This window comes from Podarcis tiliguerta (assembly GCF_965153285.1).
Source record: "Podarcis tiliguerta genome assembly, chromosome: Z".
Classification (NCBI taxonomy): Eukaryota; Metazoa; Chordata; class Lepidosauria; order Squamata; family Lacertidae; genus Podarcis; species Podarcis tiliguerta.
Genome location: NC_139553.1, coordinates 38,647,118 through 38,666,770, shown reverse-complemented (window position 1 = coordinate 38,666,770; position 19,653 = coordinate 38,647,118). Strand labels below are relative to the sequence as shown.

At 43.5% G+C, this 19,653-nt stretch overlaps 1 protein-coding gene and 1 long non-coding RNA gene across 4 annotated transcripts in view; both read left to right on the top strand.

Annotated features, from left to right (window-relative positions):
• GRIA3 (glutamate ionotropic receptor AMPA type subunit 3) overlaps positions 1 to 19,653 on the top strand; it is a 214,972-nt gene that overhangs the window by 166,950 nt on the left and 28,369 nt on the right. The window contains exons 13-14 of one of the 3 annotated variants that reach the window (XM_083422311.1): positions 5,874 to 6,121; positions 6,856 to 6,970. In XM_083422311.1, coding sequence (XP_083278437.1) covers positions 5,874 to 6,121; positions 6,856 to 6,970 — 363 coding nt within the window. Of the gene's footprint in view, positions 1 to 5,873; positions 6,122 to 6,855; positions 7,814 to 19,653 lie in introns of those variants that run through there. The other 2 variants (XM_083422309.1, XM_083422310.1) reach the window with 2 other exon arrangements.
• On the top strand, positions 10,793 to 12,344 carry LOC310668999. The gene is made up of 2 exons (XR_014506955.1): positions 10,793 to 11,122; positions 11,278 to 12,344. It is a non-coding gene; the product is annotated as an uncharacterized lncRNA (long non-coding RNA).

Here is a 19,653-nt window from a genome sequence, read left to right as displayed (position 1 = left end):
CAAAAGGAGCTCTCTTATTCTTAACTGTTGCTTACCAAGAACAAACCTTGGTGACAGCTAGGGAAGGGGGGAGAATTCAATTGAGTTCACATTTAATGACAAAACCTACTTAATTCATGCTTTCCGAAACATGGGAACCAAAATACCTGCCATCCTTCAAAATTCACACTCTGTTGCATTTTTGTAAAATAAAAAATCAAGATTCCCTGTGCTCTGCTCCACTCCCTCTTTTTTCCTGCCCAGGGTAGCCCTATCTTCTGCCTGCACCTCAGAGCTGGGGCAGAAGCCTCTCCTCCTCCTTGTTTGCTCTCCAGCAACCACTACAAGATGCCCAAGGGAAGAGGGTGGTAGCGATGGCCAGGGAGAGGTCAGGGAGAAGCCAGGGAGAGGCAACAGAATGGTCCCTTGCAGCTGCAGTTGCCGCAGCCACTGCCACCACCACCACCTAGGACAAGCACCAGCTCAACCTCCTTCCCAAGCTTGGCGATGGTGGCACTGGTGGAGCCGACCTTCTGATCAGCAAGTCCTAGGCTCTGTAGTTTAACATACAGCACCATGCAAAGACTTAGTAAGGTTTTCTAATTTATATTTAGACACACACATGCACACACACACACACACACACACACACACCATCTGCTTTTGAAAGTTCCATTGCCCCCCCAAATAATAATAACAATAATAATCCAGTTTGTCCTGTGGCATAAGGGGTTGCTCCTGGAGAGCCAAACTAGATGCTTTGGTTAAAGATGCAGCAAAAGATGCAACTATGTATCTCTGGCTGTGTTCATACCACATGTTTAAAGTTTATTTAAAGGCACACGGGGGTCGCACCCATACTACACATTTAAAGAAGTGTTGTACCCCTTTAAGCAATCCTGGCTTCCCTCAAAGAGGCATAAGAATTCATCCTTCACAGTTCCTAGAATCCTTAACAAACTACAGTCCCTAGGATTCAATGGGAGAAGTCTCATGTGTATTGAATTTGCTTTGATTGCATAGCATGGGCTGCTGGAGAGATGCCTTCTGCACAGCACAGTTCTGCACACCTCTTGCATTTAAAGAGCAGGGCTTCCCCCTAGGAGAATCCTTGGAACTTTAGTTTACCCCTACAATTCCCAGCCCCCTTAGAAACTACAGTTCCCAGGATCCATTGGGGGAACTGTGAATTTGACAGTAATTCATTACAGGTGAGTGGGGTGGAGGATCCCTACTGGGAAGGCAGCACTTGGGAAGGGGAGACTGTTCTCTCCACTTGTCTCTTCAGGCAGGATCCATTCAGCATTCAGTGAGTTCTGTTTCTATGTATTGTTTTGCTTCTAGTTTTTTATGGTTTTAAATTTATTTATTGATACTCAGTTATTGGAATGGGAGTGCTGAAACTCTCAGGTCCTGTTTGCAGGCCTCCAAGGGTCCAGAATCCTCCTAAGGGAAGACTGCAAACAGAACCTGAGAGCAGCAGCAAATGGTGGGTGCAAATGCTTTAGAACATGAGAAGAGCCTGCTGGATTGGGCCAATGGCATCCGTCTTTCACAGTGGCCAGCCAGATGCCAATAGAAGGTCTGTAAGCAGGACCTGGGCAAAACATCCCCCCCCCCTGCAGTTCCCAACAACTGGCTTTCAGAAGCATAGTGATTCCAACAAGAGGAGGTAGAAAATAGCCAACTCAGCAGCTAGAAACTGATAGTCTGACTCTGAAGGGATGTTCCTAATCCTTTTAGAAAGTTGGTAGATACTTTAAAATGCACTGGTGGAGGAAATAGGGACAGTCCAGGCTCAAATGAGAACCTGGCTGGCTTTTCTAATTTTGGGACTGTCCCTGGTTAATAGGGACGCTTGGAGAGTGCATTGTTCTGACTGAGTGCTAAAGAATGGGTTTTCTTGGGGAAAGACAAAACTGCTCAGACCCATGGCTAGAAGGCACAGGACAAGAGGAAAACTGCTCAGACCTGCCCTTTCTATGCATGGGACAAATGGAAATGTGGTTGAGCCCTAGCTCTAGTCAAGAGGACTTTAGACAGTCCTACTTAGAGATGCTGGAGTTTTTAATTGAGGATTTAATGGAGCCTTATGGGTTGAATCCAACTAAGTTTTTATCCAAAGTTTCCCCACTGAAATTAATGGACCTATATTAGCCACATTCTACTTTGAGTAGAACCAACAATGAATACATGCAAAGCTCTATTACTGATCCAACACCCTTCCCAGTGATTACAAAATAGTAGCTCAAGGCAGCTATCTGTTTTCTGTAGTGAAAGTAGTGTGGTAGTCTTCTTAGTTATTTCTGAAACAGTTTCCAAAGGAGCATCAGGAGTTGCTGATAATGTCTATTTATAATCGACAATAAACATCTGGTTGTAGAAGGTAGTTTTAATCTCTCTGAAGGCCTACATGAAAGACTTAGAAATATGTTTGCATTTGAACTGTCCCTAAAAACACGCATGCAAAACAACCCCCCCAGAAAGCTATCATCATTATCTCTTGAAGTTGTAAGAAATATTTGCCTCTGGTCTTCTAAAGAGCAGTATCAAAAAAAGGAAAATGGATTTTGCAGAGTACATAAGAGAAATCACTTCCATTTGTGGGCTTCAACACTTGGCTTCTCTCCATGTGTTTGTGATGAGGGCAAGCCCAATGTAGGAAGCTGGATTGGAAGGAAGTCTTTTATGTACCACTGTATTTTCACCAGTATACGATAATTACATCAGGCCACTGAACCCACTTGAGTTGAGATCAGAGTAATAGGGAAAGGACTGTGGCACTGTACAGAGCACATGCTTTTGCATGCAAAACGGCACAGATGATGATGGTGGTGATGATTTCAGTCGACACATAAGGAGTCACCAAGGAACTTGCAGGATCTTAAAGCATGACATAAAGATATCAGAAAAAAAGAACAGTGCGTTGTAATAAAAGCAGAACAGCAAGCCCCATTTTGTTCATTTGCCAGCATGATTTGGATTCCAGTGGGCATTTGTTCCTCTGCAAACCAGCAAAACTCACTGCAATGCTAGCCTGGGAAAACACCCATTTCCAGGTGTGGTTTGAATATAACCAATGCCTGCAAATGGCCAGCTTCAAAGGGGCTTGCTGTCAAAGCCCATCCGTGATGTCAGTGAGCTGTGCTTGCAAAGAAACAAACAGGGCACACTTGAAGTTCCCCCAACGTTCCATCGCAGCTCCATTTTATATGACATCTGGTGTACAGCCAGTGAGTGTGGTTTAAAGAAAACGGGCCAGCCAAGGAACCCTGCCATGCCTGCTTAAGCCCATGGGCCAGAGGTTGCTCACAGCATACTAAAAGTTTGAAATAGAGAGTTATATGGTCTTGGGAGGCTCACTGATTTCCTGCAAAAGGTTCGAACAATGTGCACTGCTAAAACCATTGCTTACTATTTAATGCAGTGTTTTAGTATGTCTTCCCTGCTGTGTGTATCATCAGCCAAACTGAACTCCTGTGGTCTCAGGGCTGCATTTGAATCTACTCAATGGAATGTGAAATCCCATTTTCTTTTTCTTTTTTTTCCTGTCATTGGGATTCCATGATGGGGTAGGATGGAATTTTAAATGCTGGTTTCTCCTTTCTGGGCCAGCAATTCAGAGAAGAAGAGCGCTACCAGAAGAAAAATTGGCAACCCTACCTGGGGCTAACAAATTTGAGCTATGTTTTCCATGCTTGTTCCCCATCAACTCTCATCAGCCACTCACCCTTTTTTTATGTAAAAAGGCAGAGACACACAACCCAGTTCACCCATAATAACACAGATGCAGGGAGAATAAATATAGCTGCCCTATTTGTGCTCTCCTGTGAACCTTGACTATCAGGTTCAGGTTCCACACAGGTGTTTGCACCATTTATCCTAGACCAGAGATGGGAAACCTGTGGTTCTCCGGTTATTGCTGGACTCCAGCTCAGCTCCTGCCAAGGATCTTGACAGCAACTTCTGGAGGGTCACAGTCTGTCCTGTGGGAGGAAGAGAAGGAGGCAGAGTGGGTTATTCTTAAGGAGAGAATGCATAGCTAGCTCACTCCCAGTGCATCTAGGTTGGCCCTCACCCAGCTAGCCACTCGGGTGCCCAGTGTGGTGCATGCGTCCTGCAGCTGGGGGTGGGGCGAGCTGCCTATTGGGGCAGGATGAGCCAAGGCAGGGTGCACTGTGTGGAGCCTCTCCGCAGCCTCCCCCTCAGCTGTAGGGCGGCTGAGGCAATGGGCAGACACAAACAGCGTGGAGCTTGCAGGCAATTCGCCCGCCACCTCCCCCTCAGGAGAGACGCATGGCTCAGGCACACTGCAGGCCCGCAGTGTGGCACCCAGTGCCTCGTGCCTCACACCTCACCTATCTACCAGTGGCAAAGGAAGGGGGGTCCGTTGGGGGCGGGAGTTATTTTTTCCAAAAAAAAGGGTGGTGAGCCCAATTTTTATTTATTTATTTATTTTATTTTTGCCAGTGATGACACCCGGGGTGGCCCGCACCCACCTCACCCCCCCTTCCTACACCACTGCCTTCATCACTGCCACATCATATGGTCTGGTGGGTCTGGTTAGCTCCTATAATCAATGGATTTTTGCATGTTAATTCTGCACATTCAGTGGATTTCATGATGTTTTGGTATTGTAAGATGATTTATTGTATTTAATGTTTCCACTTCATTTGCATAGCAGCCGACCTCTAGGGGCTGAGGTCCCTTCAGCCCCCCAATAAAATATTTGAGGGCTCCAGAGCCCCCAAAATTGATGAGCATTGCCATTCAAATGGAGTGTGTGTGTGTGTGTGTGTGTGTGTGTGTGTGTGCCGCATGTCATGTGATCAGTTATGCAGGATGGGGCTTACCTATTCCCCTCCCCATCTTCAATATTTTATTGAAGTTGGCATCCCTGTTCACTTGTCTAGATTTTGCATTTATATGGTATTGCTTAATTTTGCTGGATTTGGGGAGACATTGGAAGCTGCCTTATACTGAGTCAAACCACTAGCTCACCAAGCACAGTATCGTTTAATTTATTTATTCATTTTTAAAATATATATATATATCATTATTTCATTTTAAAAATATCAAAGTGGTTTACAACAAAAATGCATAAAGCCATACAGTAAGAACTGTCCCTAGAAGTCTACACTGACTTTCAGACAGTCTCTCCCAGCCTTACCAGGAGATACCAGGGATTGAACCCGGGACCTTCTGCATGCAAAGCATGTGTTCTACCTCTCACCTAGGGCCCTTCCCAACAACATAAATCTCTTTCGGAGCTCTTTTTTGATGAAAAGTGGTACAAAAATATTTGTATGAATGAATTAAACATTTGAACAAAATATATTAGAAGTATGGTCTATGCTAGTGGTTCCCAAACTATTTCCCTATGGACCTCTTGGAAATTTCCAAGAAATTTGGCAGACCACTTAATGATATTTCTGCTTGTTTTAGCGATTACAATGAAGTGTTCTAGATGCTCTGTGGGGTTTCTTAATTGTATTTTTATTTCTTCCTTAATTTCTTGTGTTGCATTTTACTTTATTAGACCTTGAATTCCATAGAATTCAAACTGTAATGCAATATAAGAAATAAAAGAAGCAACAAAAGAAGGGTGAAGTCTGAAGAAGTGTGCATGCACACAAAAGCTTATACCCAGAACAAACTTAGTTGGTCTCTAAGGCGCTACTGGACAATGTTTTTGTGTTTTTATTTCAACAAAAATACTGTTAAATATAATCATGAGTATTCATTGCAGACATGCCACGGACCACCTGAAGGAAGCTCAGTGGTCCACAGGCCACAGTTTGGGAGCCCCTGGACCCTGCTAAGAATTTTGTAAAGTGAGAAATTGCATGTTAACCTTTCCTTCTTCCTCCACCCCAACTTCCTGTCTTCTACAGAGATCCAAAATAGCTGTCTATGAGAAAATGTGGTCGTACATGAAGTCGGCAGAGCCATCTGTATTTGCCAAAACAACAGCGGACGGGGTAGCCCGCGTGAGGAAATCTAAGGGGAAGTTTGCCTTCCTGCTCGAATCGACCATGAATGAGTACATTGAACAACGGAAGCCTTGTGACACAATGAAAGTTGGTGGGAACCTGGATTCCAAAGGCTATGGTGTAGCAACTCCCAAAGGCTCAGCATTAAGGTGGGTGGAATAATATAACAATATCCATGTTGTTATAGTATTCCACCTACCCTGATGTATTGTGTTGTCTTTTTCTTTCTTGTGGATTTGAGGTAAACTTAAAAAAGTTTTCAAAAAAAAAAAAATCAGTATTCCATGAAGTTAAATAAGACGGTAAATTATGGTTTCATTGACTTTAATGCATCCATTTTTTTTCTAAATGTTCTCTCCGTGTTGTCCTTTCCGATTGTTTGTTGCTGTTTTTAATTTTACAGTCCAGTGGCTTTTTTCAATTTAAATGGTAAAAGCCCAAGTTAAAAACCGCCATACGTGACGGGTGTTAATTGCATGACGTGGTGTTCTCGTCGCCTCTTTTTTTAAAATCCCCTCCTCCTCTTCCTCCTCCTCCTCCTCCTCCTCCTCCTCCTCCTCCTCCTTCTTCTTATTTTTTCTCAAAAAACAATTTCCCCATCCCGCACACTTCCGTTTTTTAAGCAAATGTTTAGATCCTCCATGCCACCTTTCCAATATTTAAACCCTGTTATTTGCTGTAACAAACACGTTCTCTATATAGCTCCACCTCCCTGTGAAAAACCAAAAAGAAAAAAAAAAGTGAGAGAGAGAGAGAGAGAAAAGAGGAAACAAAAATTACCGGCCAATTTGTCCTCCTTCTGCTCCTTTCTTTATACGTTTTTTAACGACTTTAACCGAGCATCTGTGCATTATTCTTACGAGTTATGTTTTATCGTTTCAAGAAATGCTGTTAACCTGGCAGTATTAAAACTGAATGAGCAAGGCCTCTTGGACAAATTGAAAAACAAATGGTGGTACGACAAAGGAGAGTGCGGCAGCGGGGGAGGTGACTCCAAGGTCAGCCTCAATGTCACCACAATCGGGTACCTTAGTCAAGAGTAATCGGCAAGGCTGTTATTTTATGCATCAGGGAAAAAAGAGCCTGGAAGATGAGAAACCATCTTGGAACCATTATGTTCAAGTCACTTGCTTGTCCAGTAGCTTGCAAGGCTCAGGGAGGGGGGATTTTTTTTCTTCTTCCCCTCTTCCTTTGCACTGCTATCGTTGCAATCAATCCTGGGTCCTTATTTAACTAACAGAGAGAAAGAGAGGAGAAACCAGACTGAGGGTTTCATCCAATGCTTGTCATACTCAAAGTTGGCCCACTGAAATTAGTGGGCATGGTTAATTGAGGTCTGTTAATGGCATTGGGTCTGCTCTGACTATTACTTCATTGGATGCAATCCAGGGAATCCTCTCTTGTTGCATTCGTTGAGTTGGATGTGGTTATATGATGAGTTATGGATTGAGTGGGATGGATTATATGAGTCTCTGCTTATACACCAGTGGTTTTTACTGGGCCAGTCTGTCCCCGTTTGTATGGGGCCTCTGGTAGGTGCGGCAGGCAGATACACTCTTCAGATCCCAGCCAGGGTTGCCAAATGTTAGCCTTGTGTCTCGGTTGCATATCTAGCACAGGGCACTGAGTATTTCCAAAAAAATCAGAGTTCAGATATGTAAATAAGCTTGTTTGAAAATAAGTTTGTGTGTGTGTGCGCGCGCATGTGTTTGAATGTGTTAGATTGCCAAGACCTTTGCTGGAAATGAATTACTAATTTTCTCAAGTTATATATTAAACACTAAGAAAATGAGGAGGGGGAGTATTTAAGTTTAGAAAGATACATTTAAAAAATCATATTGTTTCAGGATTTGCTGGCTCTGATAATTTTTCATTGCTAATTTTTAATGTGTATTGTTGTATATACCGTATTTTTCGCCCTATAGGACGCACTTTTTCTCCTCCAAAAATGAAGGGGAAATCTGGGTGCGTCCTATGGGGCAAATGCAGGCTTTCACTGAAGCTTGGAGAGCGAGAGGGGTCGGTGCGCACCGACCCTTCTCGCTCTCCAGGCTTCAGGAAGACACCCGCAGCCTAGGCAGCCCTGTGGGAGTTCCCGCAGGGCTGTCTAGGCTGCGGATAGCAACCTGCTTCCCAGAGTGCCGGGCGCGCTAAAAGCAGAGCGCCCAGTGCTTCAGGAACGCATCCGCAGCCTAGTCAACCCTGCGGGAGGTCCTGCAGGGCTGTCTAGGCTGCAGACAGCAGCATGCCGCCCGGCGCGAGGGGCGCCCTGAAGCAGAGCGTCCCTCGCGCTGGGCAGACATCCGCAGCGTGGGGAGCCCTGCAGGAGTTCCCCGCAGGGCTTCCCACGGTGCGGATAGCAGCCTGCCGCCCGGCGCGCGGGGCACCCTGAAGCAGAGCGCCCTGCACGCCGGGCAGACATCGGCCAGCCCCACAAGCTCAGGGGACAGCAGGGAGGCGCAGCGCCGTCATCCCGCTGTTCCTCAACCTGGTTCTGTTTCCCCGACTTGGTTTGGGGGGGGGAATAAAGGGGGAGGAAATTCCTTTATTTCCCCCCAAAAAAACTAGGTGCGTCCTATGGGACGAAAAATACGGTAGCTCAGGTTAATGGATACTAGGATAGTTAAATAACCAGATGCTCAGTTTGTGATTTGTCAGAAAGAAAGAAACAATATCCATGTTGAATTTTTAAAATAGGGTTGCTACTTCCTTCCCTGACAAAATACCCCGTGCCTTCGAGATTTGCTGACCCTCCAAGTGTCCCTGTTTGCCAGGAACAGTCCCGGATTTACTGAAGCCGTCCCAGTTTCTGATTTGATCCCAGAATGTCCCACTTTTCTTTAGGACATCCTTATTTTCATTGGAGAAATGTTGGAGAGTATGGTATTATGTGACCCAAGGAGATAAGCAACTTTGCAACCTTTAGAAGACACCTGAAGGCAGCCCTGTACAGTAGTACCTCAGGATGAGAACAGGATCCATTCCAGAGCCCCGTTTGCATCCCGAACAGAACGTAAGACGCAACAGTGCGTCTGCGTGTGCGCGGGTCATGTTTCGCCACTTCCACGCATGCACGTGACATCATTTTGACTGTCTGCACATGCACGCGTGGCGCATGCACGCTCCATTACTTCCGGGTTGCCGCGGAGTGCAACCCGAAAGCGCTCAACCTGAAGCGTATTTATCCCGAGGTATGACTGTATAGGAAAGTAGGGCATCCCTATTCTCATTGGAAATGTGTTGAATGCTATGGATTTGCCTAAAAGGTGCATAGAAGTTTTCCCCACCAGCAGGTATTGTGATGATGCTATGCAGTTAGGCATTGGGGTGTGCATTGTTTGAGGGTGCATAAACCCATGGCTTGTTCCTGCAATACAATGCATGTTTCAGTTTCACAGCCCTTTGTCAAATCTAATAACCCAGCTAGGAAAGGGATATTTCATTAAATTAATCCCATTAATTGAAAAGTAATACCCTGAAGAATTCCATTAAATTCTCTGGGCTGCTGTTCCTCTCCCCCCTCCATGCAATCTACTCTTTTAAAAAAAAAGAGCCAACAATAATTTGTAATTACTTTCTGTAGTTAACCAACCCACTTGCAGGAAGATTATTGATGGGAAAACGTGCAGGCAGTTAATACAGCTCCCCCCTGAATTTCTTCATAAATGATGCTTCTATCAGCAGAGCAAGTGCAATAATCATTTACTTTAATCATATTGGATAGCAGCAAAAGCTGTATATGATTAAAACAAAGGAAGTTTTATGCCATTTTCTTCACTTCTCTAGTCATTACCACCGGGAATAAAAGCTAGGGTTGGGGAAATATCCAAGTATACGTTTGAGCTCAAAGGCTTATTCCGTAGCCCAACCTTTACTATAGTGTAACCAATGTTTCTGAAATACTTAAATCCCCTCTTGTTCATACTGTCGTATTAGTGAGGTAGGTTAAACTGACATGTGAGGTAAGTTAGATTGACATGTGAGGTAAGTTAGACTGACATGTGAGGTAAGTTAGACTGAGGTAAGTTACCTCACAAACATGTGAGGTAAGTAGTAGTAGTAGTAGTAATAATAATAATAATAATAATAATAATAATAATAATAATAATAAATTTTACTATCGTGTAACCGATGTGAGTTTCTGAAATACTTAAATCCCCTCTTGTTCATACTGTCATATTAGGTAAGGTGTCCAGAAGGAGTAGAATTTGAAGCAGATCACAACCTTCTTTTGGGAGTCTAGGTAAAAATATATCTTACTGCCTCTGAATAATGTGATGTGGCTGGTTTGTTGGTTGGTTTTACATTTATATCCTCTCATTCCTCCAAGGAGCACAGAGTGGGGGAGGGGCATACACAGCTCTCCCCTTCCCTCATTTTATCCTTACAGAACAAACATGTGAGGTAAGTTAGACTGACATGTAAGGTAAGTTAGACTGAGGTAAGTTACCTCACAAACATGTGAGGTAAGTAATAATAATAATAATAATAATAATAATAATAATAATAATAATAAAATTAATTTTACTATAGTGTAACCGATGTGAGTTTCTGAAATACTTAAATTCCCTCTTGTTCATACTGTCATATTAGGTAAGGTGTCCAGGAGTAGAATTTGAAGCAGATCACAACCTTCTTTTGAGAGTCTAGGTAAAAAGATATCTTACTATTGAGGTAAGTTAGACTGACATGTGAGGTAAGTTAGACTGAGGTAAGTTACCTCACAAACATGAGGTAAATAATAATAATAATAATAATAATAATAATAATAATAATAATAATAATTTATTTATACCCCACCCTCCCCAGCCAAGACTGGGCTCAGGGTGGCTAACACTGAATAGAAATACAGCAAAAACATTTTAAAAAAACAACAACAACAAAAACCAGTTGATTAAAATGTAAGTTAGAATACAGTTTAAAATGCAGCTTAAAATGCAGCCTCGTTTTAGTGGTAGCCTATAGATCAAAGCCATAAGGGGAGAAAACGTCAAATATTCACGGGGCCAATTATCCATGCTGCTCCTACATTGGCCAGCAAAAAGAGCCGAGGGAAAATTTATATACAAATCCCATATAAGGGATTCCATTAAAAAAAGAGGGGGAGTTAGACTGAGTGGGGGTTTGAACTCTGGTCTCCTAGCAGAGGCGTAGCGTGGGTTGTCAGCACCCGGGGCAAGGCAAGTAATTTGCGCCCCCTAACCCGTGGATTTGCGCCCCCTAACCTTAACCCCCAGATGTTGCGGCCGGTGCGGCCGGCCCCCCCTGCACCCCCCACGCTACGCCACTGTCTCCTAGGGCCTAGTCTGTTGCTCTAACCACTACACTATATTGGCTCTCAGTGGATAGTATTCATGATGACCATATAGTGCCTCCATAATCAAAGGCACTATGCCTCTGAATACCAGTCACTGAGGAACAATGGTGGGAGCAAGCTATTGCTTTCTTTTCCAGCTTGTGGGCATCCTAGATGCATCCAACTGGTCACTCTCAGAGCCAGGGTGCTGCATTGGACAGGATCTTGACCTAGCAGGACTGCTTTTTCCTAATAAGTCAGATTCTGTTCATTCATGCCAAGCAGAGCAGAATGCTGGCCCTACTTGTCATCTGGTTTGGTCACTGTGAGAACAGGATGCTGGACTGATCAAGCTGCAGGTCTTTTCTTATGCTTAAAAAAACCAAATATAGACTTCAGTTATAACATGGAGATGCAGCTGAAAGTCCAGGATCCAAATCCAGCCACCAAAACATTCCATTTGGCTTCCAGCAAAGCTCTGCATGACTCAAAGGCACTCACACAATGTGAAAGCTTTGTACCTCACCCTTGCTTGCAAAGATAAAATAAGCATTGGCTTATCAAACCTGGGGTGTGGGTGGCACTGTGGGTTAAACCACAGAGCCTAGGGCTTGCTGATCAGAAGGTCGGCGGTTTGAATCCCCGTGACGGGGTGAGCTCCTGTTGCTCGGTCCCAGCTCCTGCCAACCTAGCAGTTCGAAAGCACGTCAAAGTGCAAGTAGATAAATAGGTACCGCTCTGGCGGGAAGGTAAACGGCGTTTCCGTGCAATGCTCTAGTTCACCAGAAGCGGCTTAGATATGCTGGCCACATGACCCGGAAGCTGTACACCGGCTCCCTCGGCCAATAAAGCGAGCTGAGTGCCGCAACCCCAGTGTCAGCCACGACTGAACTAATGGTCAGGGGTCCCTTTACCATTACCTGTCAAACCTAAGAATGTGACGTAACCAACATACAAAACAAGGGTCCATATAGCAAGCAAAACTGTATCCACAGCAAAAACATCCACAGCAAGGAAAACAAAATCTAGACACTATGCCTGGACAGAAAAGAAAGTGTTAGTCTCTGTGTCCTAAACACACACACCACCACCACCCCATAATGTTAGGGAAAATGTTCCACAATCAGGGCATTATTTTGGAAAAGTCCATCCATGGTTGCCATCCGTTCTTTCTATATCAGGTTTGGGGAACTTGTTGTTAGGGATTTGGGTGAGATTGGATTCAGTCAGTTCAGTTCACAGTACAAAGCGAACCCATCTAATTCATATTTTCCAATGCAATGTGCAAGCGAAAACACAGCCCTTCTTTGAAATTTGCATTTCTCTTAGTTTTGTAGTGTGCTTGTCCAGCCAAGTAATACAATACAGCTCACATCTTTTGCAGGAGTCACATTCCAGGAATGGCAAATATATGCAAAAGTACAAGCCACCCCCTTGAAACTGTCCCCTCATGAAAAGCCTTACCCAGAGCCAGAGAACCAGACAGGTCTTATCTACTCCCTCCAAGCAATGTATAGGGTTTTTAAGCTCTCAGACTTGGTTAGCAGGCCCTGAGTATGCACCAGGCTCTCAATATATTGCAGGGCTGTCCAAGTTCCTATGAGATTTCTCCCATCCAGAATCCATGCAAGAGCTTCCCAGAGCCTCGTAAACTAGTTTCAGAGCTTAAAAGTTATTTCCATGCCAGGAAGACCCTGTGCAAAAAAGAGCTTTTTAGCTCTCCACCTTCCATGCATCTAATTTGTGTGATTTCAGCCAGCCAGCTTTCAAACACGTAAAATTAAAATTGCACATGTTAAACAAGCAGGAGTTGAGAGTTACCTGTATGTACAAAAATTCATATACAGTAGTGGGGCAAATTTTGGATTAAAATGCATCTACTTGTGAAAATGCATGTACTTGGCATGCTCTGGTCCATGGGGTCATGAAGAGTCAGACATGACTAAATAACTAAACAACAACAACAACTTGTGAAAATGACATATAAAAATACATTATATTAGGGGAAATTGCATTGCAAAAATGTGTTAGGCAAAGTTGCATGCAAACATATTGTGCTAAAATGCTGATGAATTTTTATGATGGCTTTTAAAAAAGAATTGCAAATTGATGAGGAAATGCAGAGAACTGAGCTTATGACTGGAAGAATGAGAAACAGAGGAAACTGCAGTTGACAGATTTGCCAGTCCCTATCTGTGCCTCTCTAGATGTTGCTGGACTCTAATTCCCATCAGACCCAACCAGCAGGGTCAATGGGCAGGGGTGATATGAGTGGTTATACAGGGACATGGGTGGCGCTGTGGGTTAAACCACAGAGCCTAGGACTTGCCGATCAGAAGGTTGGCAGTTCAAATCCCCGCGACAGGGTGAGCTCCCGTTGCTCGGTCCCAGCTCCTGCCAACCTAGCAGTTCAAAAGCACGTCAAAGTGCAAGTAGATAAATAGGTACCACTCTGGCGGGAAGGTAAACGGCGTTTCCGTGCGCTGCTCTGGTTCGCTAGAAGCGACTTAGTCATGCTGACCACATGACCCGGAAGCTGTCTGCGGACAAACACCGGCTCCCTCAGCTTCTAGAGCGAGATGAGTGCTGCAACCCCAGAGTCAGTCACGACTGGACCTAATGGTCAGGGGTCCCTTTACCTTTTTACAACAACATCTGAAGGGTCACAGCTTCCCTCCCTCCTCCTTATAGGTCCTTACCCTCCCTGAATGTGCCATGGCCTTTTCTAGAGCCATTTAAGCTTCTGAGACCATCACTACTTCTTGTGGCAATAAATTAAGTGAATTAATTATGCAGGAACTTCTGTTAAGCAGGGGAAGTAAACAAACAAACAAAACACTGGAAATGCCCAAGTGTTTGGGTGCTCCAGAGGAGCTCTTTGTATTTGACCATCTGTGCTGGCCAAATGCTCTCAGCATTAAGCTGGTGCTTGTTTACCCTTTATATAAAATGGAAATGGAAAGAACCACCTATATTTCCCTGTTCTGAACCAGCAAATTGCTCCCTTGTTTGTTTGTTTGCTTGCTTGCTTGCTTGCTTGCTTGCATTATTGTGTGTTTGTTTTTGAGCACAAAAGCTGCTCCTAAGAACCAGCAGTCATCAGCTCTAAACCTCCATCATCCAGGCCAAGTCACCTGGGAATATAATATGGGTCAAGCCAGTTGTTGGTGCCAGATGTATACACATTTTCATCAAAGAATTAACGGTGCCCTTTAAACTGCTTAAAGGCTGGCATGTTGTTGCTTTTTGATATAAAAAGAAACAGAAATAGGCCTCCCCCAATTTTCATTTTCTTTTTTCTTTTTTTTTGTCCCTCTTGGGCAAATGTTTTGGAGACATCTTTTGGCACTGCCCATAGCTTCTGCTCAAAATAGCTTCTTTTTCTAAAGTGACAGTTTATAAACATTTAATATTGCAGACAGTAATGTCTTTGTGTACAACACTTTAAAAGCATTTATTCCCTACTGTAAATAAGACAGTTCAGCCGCAATTGTTCAAGCAATACCCCCCCCCCATCTCCAAAATTGCACATCCTTCAACGAAATGCTCCAGAGTTGGCTTCAGGATTTTACAAGACACAGGGCAAGCAGATCAAGAATTCTCTTGCTCTCCTTTCAACCTTCCCAGGTGACTAGTCCTTTTGAAGTGGTGGGTTCCTGACTGGTCTTGGCAGCCCAGCAAATGTTGAATGGTACTACCATCCTCTGGAGTTGCCCATTAATATCCTCAGTGTCTAAGCTATATAGGGGAGGACTGTAACTCAGTGATAGAATCCATGCTTTGCATGCAGAATGTCCTGGGTTCAATCCCTAGTGTCTCCATGTCAGGCTGGTAGGAATTTTTTTCTGAAACCCAGGAGAGCCATTTATAGTCAGTGTAGACAAAACTGAACTAGGTGTGTCAATAGTCTGACTTTTCATAAAACAGCTTCCTATGTTCCTATCATAATTCACACTTACCGGATTCATTCTTAAACCAGTTGCCCCAGGATTTTCATGGTAATTCCAGAACAACTTAAATTTCTTCTTTTAAATTATTTGACTTTCATTTGCGTAGCGCCTTCCTATATTACTGCACACAAGGCGGTTTACAAGCTGAAGAAACAACAAAATAGACAATAAAGATCATATACCTAATAACAATCTGATCCAATACAAAAGTCATAATAAAAACATAACTTTAAAATAAACAACATATAAATTAAAGCAATATTCAATAATCCATTAGAATATAAAAGTAAAGAGTAAAGTTAAATGTCAGCAAATAGTAATTAAACAGTTTCAATAAAGATTTAATAAATTATAATCAATGAAAATAATGGCAAGTCACAATTCATAAAATACCACAAAACATACAAAACCATGTAAAAGGGTCAAATTGAGAAACAAGGACAGTTTCTAGGAATGGCCCAAGATTTTCCACCACCTGAGGATGATGATTCAAAAAATAAGAAGTAAGGAGCACAGGAGCTAAAAACAGCATTCCACATTCTCATTCCCAAACCTAGACATATTGGGTAGTTTCCCAGTGTTGTTCCTATTCAGAGAGGTCCACTGAAAATAATGGGCATGCATGACTCACTTAGGTTATTTCATTTTAACTGAAAAGTTATAGGCAACCCTATTGGTCCTATACAGAAGAGGTCCATGCAAATCCCTGGTATTTTATGGCCTTGGCTTTTCCAGTTCGGTCCTCTTCCTGCTGTCACATAGACACCATTACCCATATTAAAAACCCCTCCTCTAAAGCATAGAAACAAATGATCTCATGATAACAAAGAACTATTGAATTGCATAAATACATGAAACATCCCAGCATACACAAACACCTTCCTGCATTCATGTCAGAGCCCTTGCTGGATAACTACCATGATATTCTGTTAAATCAGCAGGACCTGTTTCCACATAATGGGCTTAAAATAGGGGCAAATGCATGCTTAATGACAGGTCTGTTTTTCTGACTTTTCCTCATGGGAGACCCCCTACCTTCTCTGCTCCAAGGCTTCCTCCGCCTTTACATCTCTGGTTTGGCACTTCGTAATTTTGCACCTACCTACACTAATCTTTCATACCAAGTTCTTATTATGAACTTAAATAGGTATTTATTAACCCACACATTTCCTCCCACTCTGTGCTTCTCATGGTTGTGATTTATTGATAATAATAAAGTGACAGTCTGGTTAAATTTGACGCTCAGGGAATCTAATGTGGAAGGATCTCAGAGATTCTACTGAACACCTCTGTGAAACAGCAGAATGTGCACATGTCGGCAGCCTGCATGCAGTTGGCTCAAGTCAGTGTGAAAAGGTTGCTGGGCCTTAGGCCAAGCCAGACTCCTGTCCTTCCTTTGGAGGTGAATAATTTAATGCAATGATGGGGAACTGGATTTGGTCACCAGACCAGTCCTTCTCTTCCCCACCCCCTGCTGGCTAGGTTTGGCAGGGATGCCCAACTCTCAGTCACCTGACAATCCCAATGACATCAGATGACCATTTTCACCCACGTGGCTTGGAATTAAGCTGTGTGGGTGCAAACCCCAATGATTAGCTACATTTGGGAGCTTACAAACCCCATTTTGGACCCATGATGTCTACTGCTGACCACACCTGCTATGTTATCAGGTGCAGGACAGGTGGACATTTGTCCAAAATGACTTTCTGGGCAAAATGAGGATTGGTGGACCATAAAGCACATGGACCAGATATTTGTAGAACAGGAGGTCCTGGGTTCAGTTCTTGCTGTCTCTAGTAAAAAGATCAGGTAGTAGATATTTATAGTCTCAGGCAACATGGAAGGCTTAAAAAGAGGATTAGATAAATTCATGGAGAATAAGACCTATCAGGCAACCTATCCAGTCTGCAGGGACCTCACCTGTTCTCCAGGAATTCTCAAATATTATAGACAAAGGCCCTGAGATTAAAGCTGCAGGCTCCCTTAGTAACCTTAGGTGCTGCTCATCAGGAACTGTAGATCTGAATTCATTTAAAGTAACTAGGTGTTCTCTTACCACCTCTTTTTCTATCTTGGGTTTCTGCTCCCTCCTTCCTTTGTTTATTCTGTTATCTCTAAGTTGGACACAGCTTTCCTTTTGGGTCAGAGGCAGAATGGGTCTTGAGCAGTTCCACCTTCTTTCTGTCACCCAACAATATTTCTCTGTCTTCTCCTTGGAGAGGACCCACTACTTGCTTGTTCTTCCTCTTGCTTCAAACATCACAAAAGAACCCTTTTTTAATTATTTTTACCCTTCTTGGAGGTGTGAGCTGATTCTGTGCTTTTGCTCACATGACCTTCTCCCTGCAAGTGTTGGCTCTTCATGTATACTCTTCCTTCATTTGTGTATAACACTGGGTAACAATTTTTTACTTTTTGAATGTCTAGATTTCTACAACTGATTTAGGGTATTTTTGCACTGCTGAATCAGGAAATGGCATCCATTTCTCTCCATCAGGTCAGGTTTACTGTAAACTGAATGGTGGGCATTAATAAAGGTAAGTACACATAAATTGCATGTTGCTTCACCATTTTTCAAACTTCAGGGCTTGAACTTCCGTTTCTTGGAACTCCTGGAATGCTCAGCAGCAGGGAGGTCTCTCTTCAGAGTCCAACAGTAGTCAGCCATTATGACTGTGTCCCAGCGACCCTGATACCGAGTCTCCATCTCTTTCATGTCCTGATGGAATCTCTCCCCCTGCTCATCACTCATTGAACCCAGGTTCTCAGGAAACCGGTCCATATGTGAAAACAGGTAGTGCATCTTGACGCTCATGTTGCAGCCCAGGTTTCTGAAAGCAGTCAGCATGTTGTTGACAAGTTCTGCATAGTTTCTGGCTTTATTGTTGCCAAGAAAGTTCTTCACTACCAGAACAAATGCCTTCCACGCTTCCAGTTCCACTTCGTTCATTGAGTTTCTGAACTCTGGATCTCTGATGAGCTGACGGATCTGAGGACCATCAAAGATGCCAGCTTTCAACTTCTCCATGGTCAATCCTGGAAAAGCCTGGCACAGGTAAGTGAAGCAGTCATCATCCTTGTCCAGAGCCTTGGTGAACTGCTTGATTAAGCTGAGCTTGATGTGCAGCGGTGGGAAGAGTATTCTGTCTCTGTCCTCCAGAGGGTCGTTGATGACGTTCCTTTTTCTGCAAGGCACCAATTCCTCCCGCACAGGCCAGTCCTTCTTCATGTAATGCTGAGCACGGTCCCTACTATCTCACATGCACAGAAAACATGGGTACTTGGTGAAGCCAGACTGTTGTCCCAACAAAAAGTTCACCATCTTCAGGACAACACAAATAAACCACTTATGCTGATCATAACCAATTTTCTCCAGCACATACTTCACTGCTTCATAGTTCTCCTTCAGTGTACTCGTGTGAGCCAGGGGTATAGAGGCAAACTGGTTGCAGTTGTGTAGCAGAACACATTTCAATGATCGCTTGCTGCTATCAATGAACAGTCTCCAATCTTTGGGTTCATACTGTGGCACTCCAAGCTTGAGCAGAAGCTGCGCAATATCTGCACAGTACACCAAGTCCTTCTCTTCCGAGAAAAAATGGAGGTACTCTTGATGCCTGTTGTGGAAGAAGCTGATGCGAGCACTGTCAGAGAGGAGGTTTTTTTCCTTCAATCTGGATGCCAACAGAGTCTGGATGCCAAGCTGAGGTCGTGAACTAGATCATTCAACTCCTTTTGGGAAAATGGATGTGGAGCATCATCTTCAAGAACCACTTCTTCTTCTTCATGTCCTTCAACACTGGACGCACCTTTGTCACTAATGTCAGGAAGTTCTCCGAAGATAGGCACTGGAATTTCATCACAATGAGCTACAGGACGACGTGCTGATTGAAGATCAGGATACTTGAGGCTGCTCCGGTTCTTTCTGTTGATCCCAGCCGCACCAATTTATGGAAGATTTCAAGGTTTTATGACTTCAAACTGATCCCTTTTCGACATAAACACCCAGAACTATCGGACTTGAATACTTCTTGTCATTAAAATAATCATTTCCAATCAAAACAATTATTCGACATGGCATTTTACCCCCACCAACTGTTTCTAAGATGCTCCACACAAGCGTACATGTGAACAAAAACGTAAAAAAACGACATGTGGCCATAGCTCAAAAACTTGACCTGATTGAGCAAAACCAAGGTGATTTTTGGATTCAGCGCATCAGATTCGTCCTAAATCATCTGAAAAAACGCAGACAACAAATTTGTTGTTGACCAGTGATAATCTTTCCCTTTTCTTCCCTTTCTTATACATGTCATTCTTAGATCTTAGCTCATTTGTAAGCTCCTTATGCAGCCACACCAGTCTCTTTAAATGCTTCCCACTCCTCTCTCCTGTTGCAATTGTCTGCATTTGTGCCTTCAATTTTCCACCTTTA